This window comes from Oxyura jamaicensis, chromosome 3, assembly GCF_011077185.1.
Source record: "Oxyura jamaicensis isolate SHBP4307 breed ruddy duck chromosome 3, BPBGC_Ojam_1.0, whole genome shotgun sequence".
Lineage (NCBI taxonomy): Eukaryota > Metazoa > Chordata > Aves > Anseriformes > Anatidae > Oxyura > Oxyura jamaicensis.
In genome coordinates this window covers 29,337,460-29,359,668 of record NC_048895.1, presented here as the reverse complement: position 1 = coordinate 29,359,668, position 22,209 = coordinate 29,337,460, and the positions used below count along the sequence as shown (strand labels likewise).

The 22,209-nt window shown below is 41.4% G+C and overlaps 1 protein-coding gene across 3 annotated transcripts in view; it reads left to right on the top strand.

The window, feature by feature from the left end:
• The window catches only part of TTC7A (tetratricopeptide repeat domain 7A), a 169,190-nt gene that overhangs the window by 95,169 nt on the left and 51,812 nt on the right, over positions 1–22,209 (top strand). For all 3 annotated transcript variants that reach the window (XM_035320722.1, XM_035320723.1, XM_035320724.1), the window contains one exon: positions 20,830–20,946. In XM_035320722.1, coding sequence (XP_035176613.1) covers positions 20,830–20,946 — 117 coding nt within the window. The remainder of the gene's footprint in view (positions 1–20,829; positions 20,947–22,209) is intronic.

The window sequence follows — 22,209 nt, the reverse complement described above, 5'->3', positions numbered from 1 at the left end:
CATATTGGGGGCATAGTCCTTGGCAAAAGGCCTGTGAAGAGGAAGGGAGAACCTGTGGGGTAATGACAGCCATCTCTGTGCGTTTGGTGTGCGCCATCTGTGGTTCTGCAGCGCAGGAAAATTTACATCTGAGAGCCTTTGGTCTTTGGTGATGTTTCTCTTCTCTCTGTCGTCCCAGACACTGTGTATTCCTTGGGTTTGGTAGCCATATTTTGTCCCACATATCTAAGCTGCTTTTGAGCAAAGCTCATTTACACTTCTTACAATAATTAAAAAATTGCAGACGCAAACCACAACTGAATCAAACCTTCATTGTTTCATAAAGTATTGAATTACTATAGAAAAGAAGAGAGCAAAGCAAGCTTGACTCTCCCTTTAGTTAGATTTTTCTGGGGTTTTAGAAACAAACACGTTAAGCTTCTGCAATGCTTGTTTATTAGTTTAGCCCTAGGATGATACTGTGAAGGATGGTAGCTAAAATAAGCTACATTTGGGGGTATTTTATTTGGCTAATTAACTGTAACAGCAATATTGAAAAATATGCAAATAATTCTAGTGTCTTAAAAGAACGAAATAACTTCAGATGCCTTACAAGCTCAGAACTGGAAACTTATCTAATCCTTGCAATGTGTGTTGTCATTGGTTGTACGTAGAGTATTAATTTAGACTTTGCTCATTTTTCCACCTAGATCTTCTGCAAACATTTGATAGCAAAAACTATGTTTTAGATATGGCAACATCAGCTTCTGATATCATCTAATTGGTCTCTGCACATGGCAGAGCTGGTGTCTCATTTTACAAGGTGCAGTCATATGTACTGTCGGTCTGGTGAGTCTCAATGTAAACAACACTGTAGCTGAACAATAATTTGATTTTTTGTCTAGAACAGTAAAGCTATGGTATAATGTAAAGCTGCAATGCCAGGAAAAGCTGAAAACAATATTCACAAATTACGTATTCCAGCAGGTACTAATTTTTTACCTACATAGCCTAGGTCATTAGTCTGGGATCAGTTGCAAGACATGGGAGAGACAGAAATCATGGTTTTATGTGTCACTCTGATCAGTGTTAGTACGGGGAAGAAGCAGTTCTGTATCCAAAAAACACCTTAAGGAAATCATGTTTCTTACCAGGTAGGGCAGATGTGCTCTTGAGCACTTACGAGGCTGTAGTAAGCTGTAAGGCTGGTTGCAAATAATGCCATAACAACAACAAAAAAGGTGTGTTGCTTTACCATTAAGGACAAAACCATATACAGGTTCTCACAAATGAATGAATAAATTCCAAGTGCTTCCTCTGATGTGTGAATTCTGAAATTAACACCACTGATTTCTGCTTGCTAAGAATAGTACAGCATGTCAGCAGTGAGGGAGGGAAGAAAAGATGAGAGAAGGATACCTTCGCAGTCTTCCGTAGCTTTTGAATGGCTTAAAGCTTCAGCTATGGAGCATATATGGCTGCATCCGTCATTGCAGAAGTTAACTAAATAGCCCTGTGTCAGCACTGTAGTAGAAAAATGACTAGTCATTGACTTGGCCACAACCTGAAGAGATGCTTACTGCAGGAAAACAAGTGTACAAACAAGGCTGTATTTTCTGACCTCAGCACTTGTAAGTGCTTATCTTTGCTTGCAAGCAGTTCTGTTTGGACTCCTGGCCTTTTAACAAAAAGCATAGTGTCTAGATTTCAGGCTGAGGAGAAGGAAAGGCGCAGTAGTAAAGCTGTTTTACCCTACCCAAGCAGGGGAAAAATTACAGCTGAGAATGGTGCAGATGACCTGAACCTGCCTGGAACGTAGTGCTTGGGTAAGAGCATCAGCCAGCTACCTCAAAAAGTGAGGTCCTGTCATCTCTCCACTGGGGATCTCTTAGGCCACTTTTCCAATATTATGTATAATGGTTTGGCTGAAAATATTCCCCTACAGAAAAAAATAAACAAACTGGAATACATTAAAGGCCAAGGGAGAGAGGGTATATATTTTTCTTACTGAAGTTAGACTTTCTCAAAGTAAGCTGATAAAAATGTGACAAAACAAAACATCACAGTGCTGCAGGGCTGCAGGACAGGCTGTTTCTACCCAGTGCTCTCTGAACTGGGGACACGCATTTTTTCCATTAAATTCAAAGGCCGCTCAACAAATTTTATTAAACTGGCTTGCCAGTTTCTCTTGCACATGACAGCTGCTGCTAACAGCATCGTTGTCTGGGGAGGAAGTCGCTGCATGTCTTGTGCTGTGCAGAGTCCCTCTAAATTCCTTCTGGCACTGCCAGCGGCTTCAGGATATGTTTGTGAACATATTTGTGAATGCTGGTTGTGCTTGCAGCACTTAAATAGCGCCATTAAACCGCTTTTCCAGCGTACGCACTAATCAGCATTAAAGCATGTTGAGTTCAGTCTTTGAATAGAAATTGCAGGCAGGACCGGTGCTTTCTGAAGTTGAAGGCTGCAGTTGCGGGGAGGTTTTATATAACAAATACCTCCAGCCTTAGTCAGGGGCACTTGTAGTGAGAGTAACTATAGAAACCAAACAAAGTTTCTAGCTAATGAAGGAATGTTTCCAACAAGCAGGGCATCGGTCTCTAATCCAGCCCCTGAAATATGCTTATTTATCAGTTCTCTGTGGAATGCTATTTTAGTAGTTACTACTGTATTTTCAAAGATCTTTAGAAATTTTTGTTTACTTTTGGTGTGGGATTTTTTTTTTTTTTTTTTTTGGCCAAAAAATTTTGGGGGGGGTTGGGTTGTCTTTGTTTTTTTTTTTTTTTTTTTTTTTTTGCCATTAAAGTGAAATGATCTAATTCTATTGTTTCTTTTTTAACCTGCTTTCCTAAAGAAGCAAGGATCATGCAATTGGGCTTTTTATATCTTGAACACTTTTGGCTGATCTGAAATGAGTTTTGGCAGTGTGGTAGAAGTCCCACCAACAATTAACTTTCTGCAAGCTTCCCAGAAGCAAGTGGCTGCACAGGTGAGGAGGGCACAGTGGCAGTGCCAAGCTTTCTCCTGCCCAGTTTGGCAGCAGGACAGCAAGCCCACATGCAGGGGGACTCATGGCTCCAGGTGGGGATGGACACAGAGGATGCAAATCCATAGGGAACTAGATGCCACTTGGGCAGCGGGCAGCTCATGGGGTTTAATGAAGAGTATATAAATACATGCTGTTTGTTTCTGTCTCTTACGTGCCCATTTGCATGGGTGACAGGCGATAGCACAATGAGTAAGGAAGGTAATGAGGGATGCTGCGAGAGGTGATCAGCACAGCTACCTAAATTTGCACGTGCTAAAGGGGCCCGGAGAAGTTTTCCTCCCTTGCAAACTGGGGTATCAGACCTCCTGTAGGGTTTTGTTTTGTTTTGTTTTTCCAGAAATCATAGCCACAAAGTGACAGCCAGGTTATATAATGGGAGAAAGAATTATTATTCCATAAATAAAAAGGTCTCATAAAACTTGGGTTGAAAGCTTTTCTATTGCCAAGCCAGTGTTATATGAGGAGCAGGCAGACATTTTTAGAGGAAGAATGGCATCTGCTGAAGCAAGCTGAAATCACAGCACTGGGCTCTGGCCCGGCTGCCTCAAAGCTGTAGCAGTATTTGGACAGTCTGTTTGCAAGCATCCTTACCCCAACTTAGTAAACTAAAAAGTTCTAAGGAGATCGCTGACCCTCTGCTATCTTGTCTGTGAATGATTGTTTTTACTAAAGTTCAGTAATTTTCTGTCCAAATGGGTAAGAGACACTTTCAGCGGATGACCCTCCAATAAAACTGAATACATTATTAACACTGGATTGGGTTCTCCCATGCGTTTCCTCTTTCAAGCAACAGCTCCTTGCTCCACATAATCCTCTGGTCATTCAGTGGCAGAGTATTTAGAGCACCAGACAAGCAAATGGAGGTGAGGACAACAGAAGGGAAAGAGCTGAAGAAAAGCACAATTTGTTACTTGGATTTGTGAGTAGGTGCAAAATCTATCTGAAGCATTTATATGGTTTTCTGAGGCTGATCCTGCAAAACAGAAAATCTGCTGATGCACCTTTTCTGGGTACTAAGACACAGTTTGTCTACCAGTAAAGAGAAAGGAAACAGCTGTTCTTTTGCAAAAGCCTGTTTCCTAGATGGTATATTACCATAATAAACCATGTCAGCCCGAGACCCAGTCTCCTTGCAGCGATGTTCTCTTTGAACTTCCCAGCATCCCTGTGATGCATCATACATTTTGTAATCGCTTTATCCACCAGTTAAATGCTGCTGTGACTGAGGCAGAGCAGAACAGCAGTTTGTAAGGGAATAACAACAGCACGCATCAGGTTAAGGTGGGAAGTCAGGAAGAATGTGTCCATCGAAGTTGGTGAGATAGTTGTGGAGAGGCAGAACATAAAGGGCAGAGCTGAAGTTTTACCATGTTTTAAGAGCTAACACCCGTGTTCACATAAAAACGTGACTTAAGCTCTTTAATATCTTTGGTTAATTAAAACTTGGGGTTTAAAAATAATTTAAAATGAATTAATGGCCCTAACAAGGGATGGGATGGGTATTAAAAAGGATGAATCCTAAGGGGACAAACATAATCTTAAACGCCCAAGTAAAAGCAATTTAGTTCAATGTATTAAGGAAAGCTGGCCAGATATTACTGAATCCATCTCTTTCATTTGATGGTTGGAATTTTTTTTATTTTTTTTTTACTCCCCCTAAATCAGTTACAGCACTAAATCCTGGAATAGAAACCTTCTAAAATTAGTAGAACTGGCTGGGCTTTCCATCTTTGCTGCACTGTTCTGGTTGAGATTATTAATGATAACCTGAACTTTTGCCTTTCTCTCTGTTTCAATAAATTAATAATAGGATGAGTTAATGCAGGCAGTAAGTTTCAGGCTTCATTTTACATCATATCAGCTTGCGTTGTTTTCCCAACAGTATTTAACCTTGTGTTGCTCCGTAGCAGCTGTAAGAGTACAGCATTTTCTCTGTGGTGTCTCCTGCAGAACTGTGCTCTTGATGTGTGGTCCACAAATCAATGCTTGTGAATTGGGCTGGTTCATCCCTTGGATTCTCTGGAACAAGATCTCCTAAAACTGTGGATCACAATTCCCTGCAGGATCCCAGTAGCATTCAAAACAGATTGTGATGCAGCAGCCAGCAGTAGGTCTGTCCTTTGCATGCAAAGGAATGATTGCAGCTGCAATCGTGGCTTCTGCGGTTGTCTCTTTTCTCCTTCTCCCAGCCCACCATGCTGATAAAAAGTATTCCTAGGTGCTTTGGGACAGGTCTGCAATCTAAAACATCAGAAAAAGTGGCTGAGGACCCAATTGGAGACACAACACAGAGCAGTGATGGTATTTCTTTCACTCCTCCAATTTAGACCTCTTTCCTGAGTAGCAGTAATAAACCACAGAATGACTCATTTGGCAAAGTTGCAGTTCAACTTTTATTTATGGCATCAAAAGAAAAATGTGTCACATGGATGTGTCCTGAGGCATGCCAGCCCAGGGGAGAGGAGCGGGAGGGGAGAATCCAGTGCCCTGGCTGTGTTTTTTTCAGTTAGACGGGAATTTTGCAGTTACTCAGCTTAGACAGGGAGGAGTTAGTATGTCTGAAGAAAACCTCTTCTGTCTGCTGCTGCAGGTGCTGCCACAGTGCCAGTGAAGCAGGGTATCTGAAGTCAGGGTACAGCGTTTCAGCGGCACAGAGCTGGACCAAGCTATGCCAGGCAGCCCCATCAGTGCAATGAGCTAATTTAACAAGGGAGGACCCACGGCTTGGAGAAATGTTTCAGTGGTTTAATCCATTTCCCAGGGTAGTCTTTGCTGGGATAACTTCTACATAACTGCATTACGAAGCAAACCAAGTAGATTAGGTTTTACAACTTAAGTAGTGTCCAGATGATAGCTTTTATGGGCTTGGAAATTCATGCACTGTGATGGTTGCCATGCGGTGGCTTTGCAAAGGTGATATTTTTGTACTTGAGGCTTCAGTTGACCGTTGGCTGTAATCCTGAATATAAAGATCAGAATTTGTATCCATTGGAAACAGCAAACCACGCTCAGAACAGATGGCAGTCTGAAACACACGGATATGCGAGGTTTACTGAAGCAGACTTCACCAGATTTGAGTGAATTAAGTGCATTACATTATTTACAGTTTTCAGCAGAGAAGCTTTAGGGTAACTGGAATCACTAAAAACCCTGCAGTAAGGCTGAATGGCAGGTACTACCTGAAAAATGAGTTTATATGTGGAAAGACCTGACAAACAAAGCTGTGAGCTTGGCAGAGAGTGAGAGCAGAAGCAGACTAGGGAAAAATGAATGGAAAGGCCTGTATCTATATCAGATCTGTCAAATGCAGCTACTGCAGAACTTTATTATATGTAAGGAACAAAGTGGGAGAAAAACACACAGCAAAAAACTCAGTCATGCCATAAGCAATCACAAATCTGGTGCATTAAGGAGCCTGTCAGCTTCCAACAGAGCTGATGTTTCTCCAAATTAATTCATTCTGTGTCTCGTTCATGCTAAAAGTGCCCTGAAGTTCATGTGTCTGTGCTTTTACTAATTTCTGCAGGGCCTTCAGGAAAAGATGCCCAAGAATTGACTGCTCTACTGAGTACTCTGTACAGGAGTCGATCTCAATGATTTAATTCACAATACTATACAGTTAGCATGTTGGGATTTGTGCTACTGATTCTGCTCAGGAGAATCGTTTGTGCATGCTGATGCAGGACTTTGTTGAGTTGTTGAGCACTGGGTAGCAAATGGAGCTATCCTGAGCAAGGATATAGTTGTGCTGCCCTGGAACTGCACAAGTGACATGCTCTTATGCTCCTCCTGAGGCAGGGTAGCAGTAAGCTGTGCCAGCTCTGTGTCACCCCCTGACTTCCCCTCCTCTTCTAGCTCATTTCCCTGGGCAGCCTCACCGAGCAGGTCGTGGCTGAGTCAGAACCACAGGACACAGGAAAGCATTAATTCAGTGCTGCCGGTTTGAGGAGCTGCCTCACCCAGTCACCATCCCTACCCACCACTGCCCCCAAAACCCTTTTATGTGGTGGATGGACTTGATATTTTCACATGCAGCTCTAAATTTAGCTTAATTTAGCCCTGTGACTTGACAAATGCCTGCAAAGTGCTCTCATCACTATTCAGTTTGGTACATGTAGCTACTGAGGTTCTCATAGCTGGCCTCTCCGTTTCTCTTCTGCTCGGAGTCATCTTGTACTGAAGCCTGATGAACAGGGTAATTATTTGAAAAAGCATTACAGCTCTGAATCTTTTCCACAGAGGCTGAAGGAAGCTATTACTTCATCTTATTTTAAATGGCACGCAGTAATTTTAAACACCTTCTGGATTTCTGATGAATTAAATCAGATCTGTTCAAGAACTAAGAACACTGTTTTTTATCTGTATGTTTCAATAGTTTTTAAGCCCTTTTCTTTACGATGGGATTTAGTTACTGGCATATAGCTACAGTCAAGAAAAACGAAAGTGTCACATCCTCCATGGATGCATCTTGGTGCTAAGAATCTGATGCAAAACGTCAAGTTTCAGGTGCATGCTGTAGGTTTGAACTGCAGTTCCTCTGGATGTCATTCCCTGAGGAAGTTAATTATGGTAGGATATATCACGTACATAATGACAGGCTCTGTTAAGCCTTCCTGAGGCAAAGCTGCCAACCAGGTCACTGAGAGCCTGAGTGCTTTCAGTTGCATTGGAGTGAATAAGGAGTTCTGCACAGTAACATCAGGTACTCTTTCAGCAACACACTTCAGGAAAAATGTGGACATAATAACGCAAGTACAATGCCTTCAGTGCGGAGGGAGCAGGGATGAACATTGTGCCCCTGTTTGGGATGTATTGGCTTAGAAATGAAAGGAAATAGAAATTAAATTGTGTACTGTGGATTACAGCTGGCTTGCATGACGGCCTCATTTAAGAGGGAAAGTAGAGGCATACACAAATGCAAAGCATTTTTTTGCCTAATGGTAAAACACAGGACAGTTATGATGCTATTATACTTTCAGGTTGACATCTGTTCCTCCGCTTCAGACTTATTTCAAGGAAACACTGGTAAATGCTGCGAACTTATCAGGAGGCAGGGATTATAAATACACAGTTCTGACTTATCCCAGTGTGCTCTGTTCTCTTATTCTGCAGACAGCTCTGTACTGAATTACCGCGATACATGAAACAGAATAAATGTGGGGATTTCATTATGTCTCGTCAGCAGGAGCTGAGTGCAAGGGAGCTCAGTCCAGCCTCCTGTCCCCCTTCTTGGATGAGGTTCGGAGATGCAGCGTCTGACCCCAGGCACCTTGCAGATCTGCTGCAGGGCTGCTTTGCCAATCAGCGCCACAGCCCCGCAGAACAAGCCAGGCATTTCCACACAGGGTTTCTCTGCACGAAGAGAAGGGAAAGTAGAAAGCTTTTTCCGTATGAAAGGCTGGGGCTTGCTGTTTGTCACTGCCTCTGTTCATTTCCTATTTTTCAGTTGCAGTATCTTCATAGAAGAACTGAACATTCCTTTTTTTTTTTTGGTGAGTCACTGGGAATCTTTCAAGCAGCTTGTTTCTTTTTTTAATTTTCAGGCTAGAATTCTGAAAATCTATGGTTTATTTAAAGGGATAAAGGAGGAAGTCAGCTGGTACAAACTGATCAAATTGCACTGACTCTGTATTTTACTTCTGGGTTTATCTGATGCATGGTTGTTTTTAGGGAGCTGAAGACAGCCTGCCTGAGCTTTTCTGACTTGAGTGTCCAGTCCCTTGCTAGTTTAGAAAGATGAAAATGCATTCATTTCAGCTGAACAGAGCTGATTCCCTTCAGCTGACTGTCTGGCCCTGAATGTTTGGTTCCTTGTACCTGAGCTGTTTGCTCTAAATTTTGGAATAGAGCTCAGGTCTGTAAAGCACTGTGGTGTTAAAAATATATAAAGGTCAGTGGTTGCTAAGTGCTGGACCATTTCTCCAAAAAAAAACAAAACCTCCCAGTAATCTGTGGGTGATGAATCCAAAAAAAACAAACCCAAACCACTAATCCTGTCACCTGGACTGTACTGTATCAACGAGACGGGGTAAAACAGGCTAGACTGTTAAAAAGCAATCTAATATTTAAATGGCATTTACAGTTTTAGACTGAGGAGTGTTTTCAGGCTATTACTGTAAGAAGGCCAAATACTGCCATTTTTGAACATGTAAAATGGGGTAACTATGCCTGTTTTCCCAAAGGATATTCTTGATCATACATGTAGTGCTTGGGGTCTACAGTATTGTCATCTTTTCTCAGCATATCTGGAAGACCTGTCATATTGGGAAGAGAAAAAGGTATAACAGGAAAATAATCTGTTAATCTGATTTTAGGCTAAATCTTCTATGGATTCTCTTTTCTTTTTTTTTTCTTTTTTTTTTTTTTTTCTTTTTAACCCTGGATATGTTTCTCACCTTTCTCTTGCGGTTTTTATTTTTTGTTGGCAGTTCTTACTTAAATTTGTTAGCTATTTCTGACAGGTTAGGAGACAATGCTGGTATTTCTTTGTTACTCATGAGCAGTGACTCAGCTTGTTTGTACAGTTTAATGTGCACCTGCTGAAGTCATGTGTGCCACAGTGAAGTTACCATTTCCAGCAAAGCTGAGAAATGAAGCTTCACCTCTACAATACAGCCTGCAAGATTTTGAACTAATATTTGTGTTCAGCAGGACTGTGCACAGCTCTCTCCTAAGAAAACCTCGTACTGAAGTTGTAGTGAGGGATCCAAGCTGGGGAAATGTATTCTGTGAGTGGGCAGCATCCTTGGGTTGGTGTGTATAAGCAGGATTTTTTTAAGAAGAAAATCTAAATCACTGTTTTATGTTTAATTATATTATTGCCAAGAAAACAAAGAATATTTAAGTTAAACTGAAAAGCTTAAAGGGCTTTACTCATAACTTAACTCAGTGTGTGCACTCATACTAAAGAAGCTGGATTTATTTAATAAAAAAAATACAGTAAGTGGGACTGTTTCCATCACGTATTTAAACCATGGTGACCGCTTTCAGAATGACTGGAAACATGCAGAGCTATTCACTGATAGGTACTGATTTTGATCAATAATTTTGAGGTACTAGGTGAGGCTGCTGATGTGTGGGACACCCGTACTGCGAAGGTAACAGCACGATGAAAAATGCCATTGTCGCCAAAGCCAGTCCACGTGGTCTCAAACCTGACAGAGATGAAGGGCTACAAGACCCAACCCTGCAATTGTAGCTCTGTGTGGGATGAAGAAGAACTTAAGTAATTCTCAAATTTAGTGTGTCTGCAAAAGCAGGCTGTGGCGAAAAAGCAGCCCAGCGCTGCCATGAATGCAGTTTTCTCATTTTCTTAGGACGGCGTGCTGCGTAGCACCAAACGGTAAGCACAGGTTTGCCAGCTTAACTGAATCTCGCCCATGGAGGACCGAGTCACATAGTTAAAGCAGATCTTAAAGAGGATCTTCAGCACATCGAGCTGCTGAAGGACAGCCCTGGGTCTGCAGCCGATTGCCAGCTCTGCCTTAAAGGTCACGCTCCCGTGTCTTCCTGCTGCTCTTGTTCAGCTGGCACTGGTGCTAACGCAGCCTGCAATTACATCATGGCTTTGCTTTGCAGACGCAGATAAATATGATTCCTGCTGGTAGCAAAATACCCATTTCTTTCTCTGGGATTTTCTTCAGTGAAGTCAGCAGTTTTGTGTCGACTTACCACAACATGGGGTTGCTCTAGATTCTGCTGGGGCTTTGTCTGAAGTGAAGGAGCTTTTGTCTATGTGCTTCGCATTTGTAACTTCTTTTACATTTTTAGCATGTCTTTCTTTGTCTTTCTTCAGGCTAGCACAAAAATCTGCTCCTCCATAACTCACTGATAAAGCTCTTCTCATAAAAACCACTGCCTCTGAACTGTCATAACTGTATGGTGGGTTGCCTTAGCCAGAACATAGGATGAAACATGCCCACGTGCACCTCACAGCCAGTATCCTGTAATGTAACTCATTGGCTCTTGGCAGATTGATTTCCGTCTTCACCTCTGCTGCGATACACAGACAGTGAGCTCAAAATACCAGCAGACGGGCTGCGGCCCTTCTAGCGTTACTCACATTTGTGCTCTGTTGTCTCTGAGAAACTCTTGTAATCATTTTCCTCATAAAGAGCCCAATCTACCAAGGTTCTTAAGCACATGCTTTGTTTCAAGGAGAGGAATAAGGGACTTGTTGATTTCAGCAGGTCATTCATGTGCTTAAAGATGAAGGTCTTCTGTAAGTGCTTTGCTGGAGCAGCGCCAAGGTGGCGTAAATCATATTACCCCAAACCAAAGTGATAGAGTGAGATCTGTTTGACAACACTGTATAATGCATTTCGGAAAAAAAAAAAAAAAAAGTTTTGTTTTTTTTTAGACTAAGCCTATTGTTTTTATAGCAAAGCCAAATTTTGTGTGGCTCTCGTTTACTAATACAGTGGGTGTGTGATGCGGTTTCACTGTTAGCTCCAAGCATCAGTAACATGCAAGAATTCATTAGTGTGTTAAGTTGGGTAGCAACATCTTATTAATCCGGGGGGAGGTCTGCTTTACAGTATTTAGCTGCATAATTTATACAACTATAATCTGTGCCTGCTATCACTTTTTATTACCTTGATGCTAGGTTAATTGGAAGGCACTTCACTCTATTTCAGCTATGTGACTCAGGATTCAGACTTACCTGCCCAGACAAAATACACGTACCTGGTTGCAGATTAAGGTGACTTGGAGGTGATGTTGAATGCTACTGTAATAGCCAGAGTCCTGGTATCCTTTCCTCTAAAAGCTGCCTAAACTGCATGTCCTAGAAGCTTTTCTGAAAAACATGACAGTTTAGAAGTGGGAGTGATCTGCATCCTGGTGTGCAGTCTTCGGGGACAGGAAGTACTGGCGGTGTAGTGAGTGCTTCAGCTTTGCCCTGTAACTGCTCTTTTCTTGTCTGGCAGGATCTCAGCTCAGCAATTAGAGACCCTAGGCCTGGCTTCCTTTTCCGTTTCTCTAAATTGAGAGTTATTCCAGTGGTTGTGACAACATGGTAATTTCTTAGTCCTGCCCTTCCAAATGACTTCCCATTTAGTCAGGGCGGTCTGGATTTACCCAGGAGCATGTCTGATGAAATTCAGAAGCATCAGGCCCAAGAGATGAGCGATGTTTTAAAGGTGAGGTCAGTTACTGGGGGACTTAACCTGCTGGCTTTCATGTCCACAAATAACTCTCAAGTCGAGAGCACCTGTGTTAAGAGATTACATGTGAAAGATGCGGGGAAGGTGATGATGAGGAACCCAGCTCTTTGCTTTGCTTTGCGAAGGTCATTCCCGTTGCCTGCTCTGCAGCGAGAAGCACGGGGGGCTGAAGTGACTTGCCCAGGATTGGCCAAGAGGCCAAGCTGTGGCAATAAACGGAGCGTGGCTCTCCCATGTCCCCAGCCCAGGCTGTGTGATGCTGGCCCCACTGCCAGCCCTGAATGCAATACGGTGCTCCAAGGTTTCCAGTATGCCCCTGAGGTGGTACTGAAATTGCACTTTTTTTGTGTAGGTCCATCTATGTCCCCCCACACATGAGTTACAGCACCACAGAGTCACCTGAATTTAAGTGCCAGGGCTCTGGCATACTCACATACTAAACCTCCATCTAAAATCTTATGAAGTGTTGCAAAGGAAAGCCTAATATACAGTCCCGAGGGGAGAAGTTAACGTCAACACTCTGCATAGCAAGAGTGTTAACTCCTTTTTCTATTCAGTGTGAAGGTAGTAATTTGGCTGCACAATCGGTTAACGTTCAGTAAAGCAGTGCTGTGTCTGCGTGACGGCAGCCTCCCTCCAGCGTCTGGTAGTGGCGATGAAAGCCAAAGGAAAGAAGAAGCAGTTGAGGCCTGATGGCCCCAGGCAGGCCAAGTAGTCCCAGTGAGCTCTGTCAAGCTGCGAGTTTGTCACGTCCAAGCGTGATTGCAGGTGGGTGGGAGCAAGGTTGGTGCTTATCCTTCATGTGGCAAAGTTAGCATTGCTCTTTAACGTAGCAGAACCATTGACTGTATTGAGATGCAGCAGCTGCCTTCTTTGTTTCTGCCTGTGCATTCACATCACCTGTCCTTCTGGAGGGTACTTTTTAGTCAGACACTGTATTTTCCTTTGAGAAGTTCTGTGGGGAGCAGGATAGCATCACGGTTTTTACCAGTTGACCATTCTGCCAAGTGAGCCAGGTGCTTTCATTCAGGGTCTTTGCAGTTTGCTATCAGAACCACAATGAGGAAAATTCCTTTGTTCTTAGGTTTTCCAGGTCTTGCTGTAAAATTTGTAACTGTGAAAATCATCTTTGTCTTTACCCAGGCTGGGTGTGGAGTGAAATGCATGTCATTGGTGATGACAGAAAAACATTTTGTTGCCAGCTCCTCATCAGAGTGAAAGGAAAACAAAAAAATCCTTTCAGGTGTATCACCTAAAGGGTCCTAGGTAACACAGAGGCGAGAGAAAGGCTAGAGCTTTGGTCAGCCCAGCTGACAGCTACCTTGATTCTTACATTCTTAACAAAAATATTGCAAATCTAGAAGTCAAAATGAATGATCTAATTGAAAGGAAACAAACAAACAAGAATAAAAATCACCTGTTTCTTGTGCCTCATTTTTGGGGGGCATGACTAGATACAGTTCCATTCTGAAGAAAGATGGAGACAAAGGAGACTTTCGGTGTTTTCTTTTCCAGCAAATCAGTGTGCTTTTTCTTTCAGCAGACTATTAGTTGGTTGTTATATTTTCTTTAAGTGACAACCATCCTGGGTTTAGTGGATAAAGAGGATTAGTTACAAGACCTCCTTCCAAGTCTCCGTAGCCGTTTATGGATGGGCAATATTAACGCTGAATGATATTTACCCTCTGCACCACAAGCAAGGAGCCAAATGCCGGAACAGGTGCATGAGGTTACTGGGCTGCCTGCAGACACGTTTGCCTTGAGAAGTGATCTTTGTGTCCATGCAGTTTCCTTCCTACGCCGTGTGCAGTAAACTGCTAGGTGCCTTGTATCATAAAAATCATCGTGCACACTTGTACATAGGTGAGAATCTGCCTCTGAAAGCTGTGCTCATCCTGTGCAGAGCTGTTGGAGTTGTAGTTCAAGGAGCAGCATTTACTGAATTGCTGCTGTGGAGGACCCGGGCTCTGAATGGGACATTCTTCCAAAGGAGATGTCAGCTCTGAGCCTCCTTGTTGTTCTTGTTTTTATTTTTTTCTTCATACTGGGGGGCAGATGGGCAGGGAGCCATAAAAGAAAAAAAAAAGAAAAAAAGACTATATGTCTGTAAAAGAATATGATCACTTTATTTTTGTAGGAAAGTGATAGATAACATGGCACTGCGTGAGGTTATAAAAGGAGGTTGCAGTCAGCGCTGCTGGCATTAATTTAACTAGAGAATGTGCCCTTAAATGTCAGGAGACTGCAAGAAGCACCGAGTTATTTGAGAAGACAGCAACTTTGATGTTGATGTTATCAACAGAAATGCAGGAGATTAAAAGCAGCTTACCAATCTTGCCAATTTTTTCTTATTGATAACGTGACAAGGGCTTTAGCAGGTGCTTCGGGAAGGTTAATGAAACCATAATGATTATGGTGAAAGAGTATACTTGAACTAATTGGCTTGTATAGGTGACTCACCACCGAGGCTAAGTTCAGCAGCTGGTAAACTGAACAGCTAATTTGCTGTGAAGAAACTGCATTTCCAGATATGCTGTCCTCTTGTACTGGCAGATAAAACAAGACCAGACAATCTGGGTTACAAAAAGAATACCGGCTGCAATTTTATTTATGCCATCTCAAAATGTAAGAATGGCCATTCTTGATCAAACTAAGGGTTTGCCTGTCTTCAGCAGGGTGTCTGGTGAATGCACAGGGGAAAGCATGTAAAAGCGTGGTAGTAGGATGATCCTTCCCCTCCGATGTCATCCCGGCTCGTCAGCTGACTGTTACAGAGGCTTTCAGAGCCAGAGGTTGCATTAGGCTGTGTTTAATGCCTCTGATGGCTCTGTCATCCATGAATTTATCTAATCCCTTTTTGAACCTGTTTATGTTTGCTCCCAGAGCATCCTGTAGCAATGGGTTTTGCACTTTACTTTTGCATAGTATGAAAATGCACTTCATTTGCTCTCTTTAAATCCAGGGCTTCATTGCTTTATTGGATATTCCTTACTTCTTTCATTAAAACGACTGACTGCTTTGATTTCCTGATTTTCTTCAGGCTATTAATGACTTTATAAATCTGTCATCTCTTCTCCCAGCCTATTTTCCAGGCTGAGAAGTCTGTTTACTAGCTCCATGTATCAGAAGCGTTACAAAACTTCGATTGTTCTTGTCTTCTCCATCCTCTTCCTCGTTCTGTTAGATCAGTCTCTATCCTGTATCCACCTGTAGCCTCCTTGGCATCCCGTACCTTAGAGGAGAAGAAAGCAATTCAAGCGTTCAGTGTTGAATCCATGCTGCCCAGTTCCCCAGGGAGCATCCGTGGGCCATCGGCCCATCCAGGCCATGGCATTCCCCTGCGTTTCAAGGGAGCTGGCGTGGGATATTTATCTGTGCTCCATTACAGTAAGGGCCACTAAGAGGTAGGGAGGGTGAGCTGGACTGCGCTGCCAGCGGCACCTGCACGAAGCCATGCTGCTCCAACACCCCATAAATCAGTCAAAGGAGAAACTGCTTTTGCTGTCCTCAGAGCCTTGACTAGGACTCTGGTTTCTCTCTCCAGGCAAATGGCTGTAAACACACACAAACAAACACGCACATGCATCCTGTCATTTAGTGAAAGACACACGCCAAGTATAAATATTAGTTGCAGAGGTTTGGTATCTTCATTCTAATGTCCATAATTGTCGCCATGAGATGGGACATACGGCTGTGCTGGGTGGCTGGATTTTGCTTGTTTGTCCTTTGGTACGTAAATTCCAAAATCAGCGGGCAGTTCTGCGTGTAGGTAGGGCAAAATCTGGGTCAGGAAGGAAAGACTTTGGGGAATGATAGCCCCGATCTAGTAAAGCTCAAAGACATTGATTATTAATTAGACATTATCCTCATTAATTGACAAGCTCTGGTGAACTGGAAGGGTTACAAGCAAACAGTGAATGGCAAAGCATATAGATAAGTGACTACATAACACTCATTATTCCTAATTTAGTTTCTCAAACTTGAAGTTAGTGGAATGTGTTGTTTGTTATGGTGTTAGTATTATTTATTGCTTGTCATATGGTAGGGCACAGAGATCCCATTGTGATGCTGTGAAAATGTATGGCTAAAGGGCTGCATTTAATTCTAAACACTCCATTTTAAAGCAGCTTTAAAAACTCTTAATTAACTGCTTAATAAATCGTTATATACTCTTACAGCTTCCAGAAAGTCAACAGGTTATTACTAAACATAGCATCTCCCAACTTCTTCCACAGATGTGCTTGTAACCATTGCTAATAGGCGGTATGCACATGTGAAACCTTCTGCTAATAAGTATTAACTATTTATAAATCATTAATGATTAATAAATAAAACCTGAGTATTCAATTTTTCAGTGATAAGCAAGAACAGCCTGTTTTCTTTGTGGGTAGCATTAAGAGACCTTGGAGGCTGAGCGTTTAGCCATGTAGCATTAAAAAGTTCTCAGGAGGGCTAGGTAGGAGTTTTTGGCCAGACCTTCAGACCTGCTGAGATCAGTCTTTATGAAGACAGATGCTGAATGCCTGCTGAAGTCACACAAAACGGCTTTCTTTCTGCTGAAAATTGTCTTAGGCCTCCCAGTGTTCCAGCCCCTAATTTTGTCAATGCATGGCATGTTACAGTGATATTTCTGTCATTTATACTACTGAAATGGTGAAACCTAATTTTGAATTTTCAGAGCTTCAAACAAATGAATTTATCTCAGCAAAGTCAACTGTATACAGATTTTAATGTGACAGTTAATGTTGCTGTGATAGATCGGGATGCTTGCTTGTGGCAAGTAACCTGACCTTACTGCAGGGAGCAGAGGCTTTTGATACTGTCCACGTACGTGATAAAAGAAAACCTGTTCTGAGAGGGAGCTTAGAGTCCAGTATCAAGAGTAAGCACTGGTTATTTTCCATTGTTCCTGTCCCTGGAATGATACACATTACAAGAATGATCTGTAGGTTTTGGGCTCTCTTTTCCTATGCTTATGTACCAGTAATTTATATGTTTGCTTTAGCCCAAATCACTCTGTTTTCATTTTCAGAGGCTAACAGAATTACCAATGACTGTATTGATAATCTCAGGGCTATTTTTATATGTTGAATCTCTTTAAGAGTCTGCTCTGCTTAGTATTACAAGCTTCATACGAAAGTACACTAAAATGATATTAAGAAAATACAATAAAGCGAGATCTGTGCATACGTAATTTTTGATTTATGCCCCAGAGAGTTCTGTGCAGACACTGATATGACACAATATCCATTAGAGTTATTTGTAGCAGGAGTGCTATCTCAGTAATAAAACGATAAGCTTGAGATAAGAGTGATACTGTGTCACCTACTTCACTTCAGTGGTTTCCCTGTATTTTTATTTGTTTTTACTGGTGCAAAGCTTACTAGAGGCTGAGAAACACAAACAGCATATAGCATGTATAGCCTAATGTACTGATTTTATTTCCAGCATGCAATTACGTTTAATTGCATTGTTTACTACTCTTGTCAGTATAGTTTGATTCCTTTTGCTACTTGTGTTCTTCCTGTTTGCCTTTTGGTTTTGTTACATTATTACGTGATAACATGAACAGAGGTATTCTGAAGGCAACAGTTAACCACGTTTGGGACCTCCAAGAGCTGGTGGTGTTCCACTGCAGAGACAGTTGCTAAAGTTAAGTGATTTTTTTTTTCATTTTTTTTTAACCTTTGTCTGTGTCCTACAACTGCTGATAATATTCTGCTGAGACTTTGTTTTTGCGAGGGAGTTGCTTTTTTCCTATCTTTCACTGGTTTTTCTCTCTCTTGAGACAGAACTTCTTCATCCAAAGAAGTTGGTATGTACTCACTGTAACCAGTAAGCATCAGAATGGTGGAAAGAAGAATGTAATACTTCCTTATAATGTTTAATGGCAATGATTAAATACACTGTGTGGTGGATTTAATTGCCTGTGGGTAACTAAGCCATCTATATTCATACAGCTATGAAATGAAGGAGGAATGCTGTTAACATAACCCTCCTGTATAGTAGTTTGCTAACAGATTCTTCATTCCTGTATTCTTCTATTTCATCAATATTAAGAGTGGTATCCTTTAGCTTCAGTGAGTGTGATTTTATTCAGGGATGTACTATGATTATTTTCTTCTCCAGGCCAAAGTGTCCTCAACCACCACTATTCTGCTGCTGATGATGTCAGACAGTGGTTAGGAAGGTTGCATTTTGAAGGCTTACAGATGTTTAGAAAATATTCTGTACATCTAAAATAGCATAGATTGTTCATTGTGGTAGTTTCTTGGACTGGTAGAATATTTTTCATAAACTCATTGCCAGAAGTGGGTGATGATGCAGGCCCATCCCACCGCAGAGCACCGTCCAAAGGATCTTACTCATAACCCTGTGCATCAAGCCCATAGCTTCTACTTGTGCAATAGCATTACTTCACAGAAGTTATCCTGTCTTGCTGTAAAGACTTACAGCAAGATTACAGAATTTGTTCGGTATGCAGGGTAGATGATGCAAAAATTATTTGCTTTCATAGTTGCATGTTTGCATTTACTTATAATCTTCATTTGACTAGTTTCAACTTCCAACAAATCCTTGGATCTTCTGATACCTTTTCTGTTAGATCAAACCTCACAATTAGATACCTCTTCTCCGTGCAAGTGCTTGCAGACTGGGGCAAATGTTTCCTTTGCTGTTTCTTGGTTAAACTAAATCAGTCAAGCTTCTTCAGCTCTTTGATGAAATACATTATTTGGTGCTCAGTGCATAACCTTTTCTTGAACCTCATCCAATTTTTAGTCTCCTTTTAGAGTTAAAGACAAGAACTAGACACTGGATTGTAGTAAGGGTTTTGTTGATTCTGTGAACAGGAATAACCACGTCTTCCAACTCCAACTTGATTGTGCTTCTGTGTAAGGATGCTAAGGATTGCTTGACCTCTTAACTGTGTTGTTCCAGGGTATAACCTCCCATCCCTCCAGTGTGATACATATCCCTCGGCTCTTAAGTGTGTGAGTTTATATTTTCTGGTATTAAAACACAGAGCAGCATGCATCACTGGTCAGTTCGCATAGTTAACCACTCCTATGAATTTTGTTTATTTTTGTGTTCTTAAGAGTGTGTCCACTGTAACATTCTTTGTCCCATCAAAATTCTAGATTTGTTCATAGATCAAGCCCCAAAGTGAGTAACTGAATCATAGCGAGGTCACTTGCTTTCACTTAGAGAGTCGAAGAAGAGGGGATGTTTTAATTAGCATTTGTTTTGCTCAGGTCAGTAATAAGAAAATCAAAGGTAATCATAGAGTAGGGATATAAAATTGTAAAGAACAGAATGAAATTCCCTTGGTTATGAATATAGATCTTCCTTTGATAGCCTAAGTTTGTACCTGGGGAATTTAGTTGATAGCCTGAGCTATGCGGTCAAACTGCAGCAGTGGCTATGAGCAGACTTTGCTGTAGCAGTTGATACAATCGGGTTATGTTTTGGTGATACTTCTTCCCCCTCCAAAAAATAAGATTTGTTCATGCAGAATGGGACTGCTATTTTAGCACACGAGCATAGTTAAGCATCACAGAGACTTGGCTGCAGCTTTGTAATTACTGCAAGTGAAGGATCTCTTATTCAGCTGCAAAGTCTTCTCTTACAAGAGATTGCACCTGCTGTTGTCTCTTTGTGAAGCTGTTTGGGTTCCCCAGGGGTCTGCAGGCCCCCATTCACAGTACTGGGTTTTAAGATTTTTGATGTTCAGCTGTTGAAGTTGTATGTGTGTATGTACCTATTTGTACATCTGGTGGATGGATTGCTAACCATATTGAGCAAATTCAGAATTTATAGGTCTTGGACTTTGTGAAAACATTTAAAGCAAAGACCTAAATTTACGTTAGTACATAAGAAATAAATTCAGTGATGTTGGCAATTAAAAAAGGTAGAACAAATTTCATGAGGGATGATGTCAAAAGCCATACTAGCAGCAAGTGGGGGGTAGTGTCACTACTGAATCTGTCTTTTAACCTGAGCTTGACCTAATTCTGCTGAACTCCCATAGTCTGTGCAAGTACGTAGTCTCTAGGTATAATAGTAGCTAAACTTACACTACCTAGAAAAAAAATACGCAATGGCTATCAGCTGTCTCGCCTAGGGGCATGAGATGGTGCCAGCTGGGGTGAAGAGGAAATATTTCCTTCCTGTTGGGCATTACACAATTGTCTGGGTATATTAAGCGCATTGTGTTTTTTTTTTTTCCTCACATTTTGCCTGAAATTCATTATATAAGACATTGCCATAGGAGGATGCCAGACTGAAAAATCTGGGTTATGTATTATGGCAATACCTTTTTGTTTTGTTTTTAATGCTGTCCACAATAAAATGAGATTCACTGTATGTTTCACCGTGTGAATACATTGCTTTTAACACTGTCCTGCCGGCTTTGTGACGTAAATTTGACTGCAGCTGAGGAATATTGTTAATCCTCTCATCTCCTTGTGGGGAATCAAAGTCGAGCCAAATGAAATGTTTTGTGTTCCGGTGTTTTCTCTTAGAGCTGGACATACAAAGGAAGTAACATTGCTGGCTGCCAGGATCTCGCTACAGTGATACTGATTCTCCACATTTGAGGTGCCAATAAAGCAGAAGTTGTTCTTTTTCATCTTGCAGCTTACTCTTCACCAAAGTAAAATTGGAATGGATACATAAGGGACCTGAGGAGGCTCTGGTGACATGCAGGCATATGCTGCAGATGTGGCAGATGGTGTATACCGTTTTACAGCACAGGTAGGTTTTCTTCACAGTCCAACAAGTTCGGATTTTATAATGGGGATCCAGTTATCTTTTTTAATTATCCAGATACTTAAGTTACTCTGCAAAAAGGGTAACAAGCAGTACTGTTTAAAAAAGTAATATTTCAATCCATGATTAAAAAAAAAAAAAAAAAAAAAAAAAAACATTTAAACAGTGCTCCCTTTTTATGTTATCTCTTTCACCTGCTTCCCCTCCAAAAGATAAAAGTTCAGAAAGTATGAAAGCAACCAACTTGGATTTTCTTCCTTCCCACATCTTTTGGTTATTGTCCCAGTCATGATACCACTGTACAACTATCTTGGGAATGTTATCCCAACACTGTATTTACCTTTCACCTGTAATGTTCAGAGACACTATGTTCGATGGAAAGGACGGCGTGCTTGATAGAACAGTCACGTCAGGCGGTCGGAGGTTTTATAGTTCCCCTGTTTGTGCATGCATTTACATAGGTTTTATAAACACCAGAATTGGATGTACAGAATGATGCGTGTCTATGTACAAGTTGTTCCTGAGGGATTCTTGGTAATTCCTTGTTGGTTTAGCTAATGAGCAGCAGACCAAACACTAAAATCAAGGTATTTACACAGCACTAGAGAAATGGTCTTTTATCATTGATTTCCATAGGCTTTAGTATCCTTAGATAAGACTGCAATCTTGTACCTCTCACATGAATAATCTTTATACCCATGGTTAGTCCTTGTGAAGCTGATCAAATCTACACTGAACATACAGGACTAGATGCAACTTACTGTTGCAAGGAGGGGGGATGCAAGCTTGAGACTGAAAAAATTGAGTTGGAGGACAGACAAATAAATAGTTCAAGTATTTGGATTGCATTTGGATCTCAAGCTGTGCTTTGGCCGTTACATTTAGAAAGCCAAGATAGGATATCTTTAGAGGCTTTTGATAAGCTTTAGCTATAGAAGCCTAAACAAAACAAATAGCTTTGCTTTTGCTTTTAGAAACTCTAATGCGTATTTCTCTGCTATTCCCAGTGGGACTTTTTGTCTTTCTCAAGAAATACTTCAGAAAGCACTTTTTATTAGGAAATAGTGCTTGAAAGGTAACAAGAACGAACTTGGTACCTGCAGTTTTAGATTGTGTTCAGTGGCACAGGAAGGCCCTTGTTTTAAGCAAATTGCAGCAGCATCAGCTAACAAATATGTAAAATGTTCCAGGCTGGGCATTAAAAGGAATTGGAGGGGATTTCTTATCAGTGGGGCTTGGATGCATACT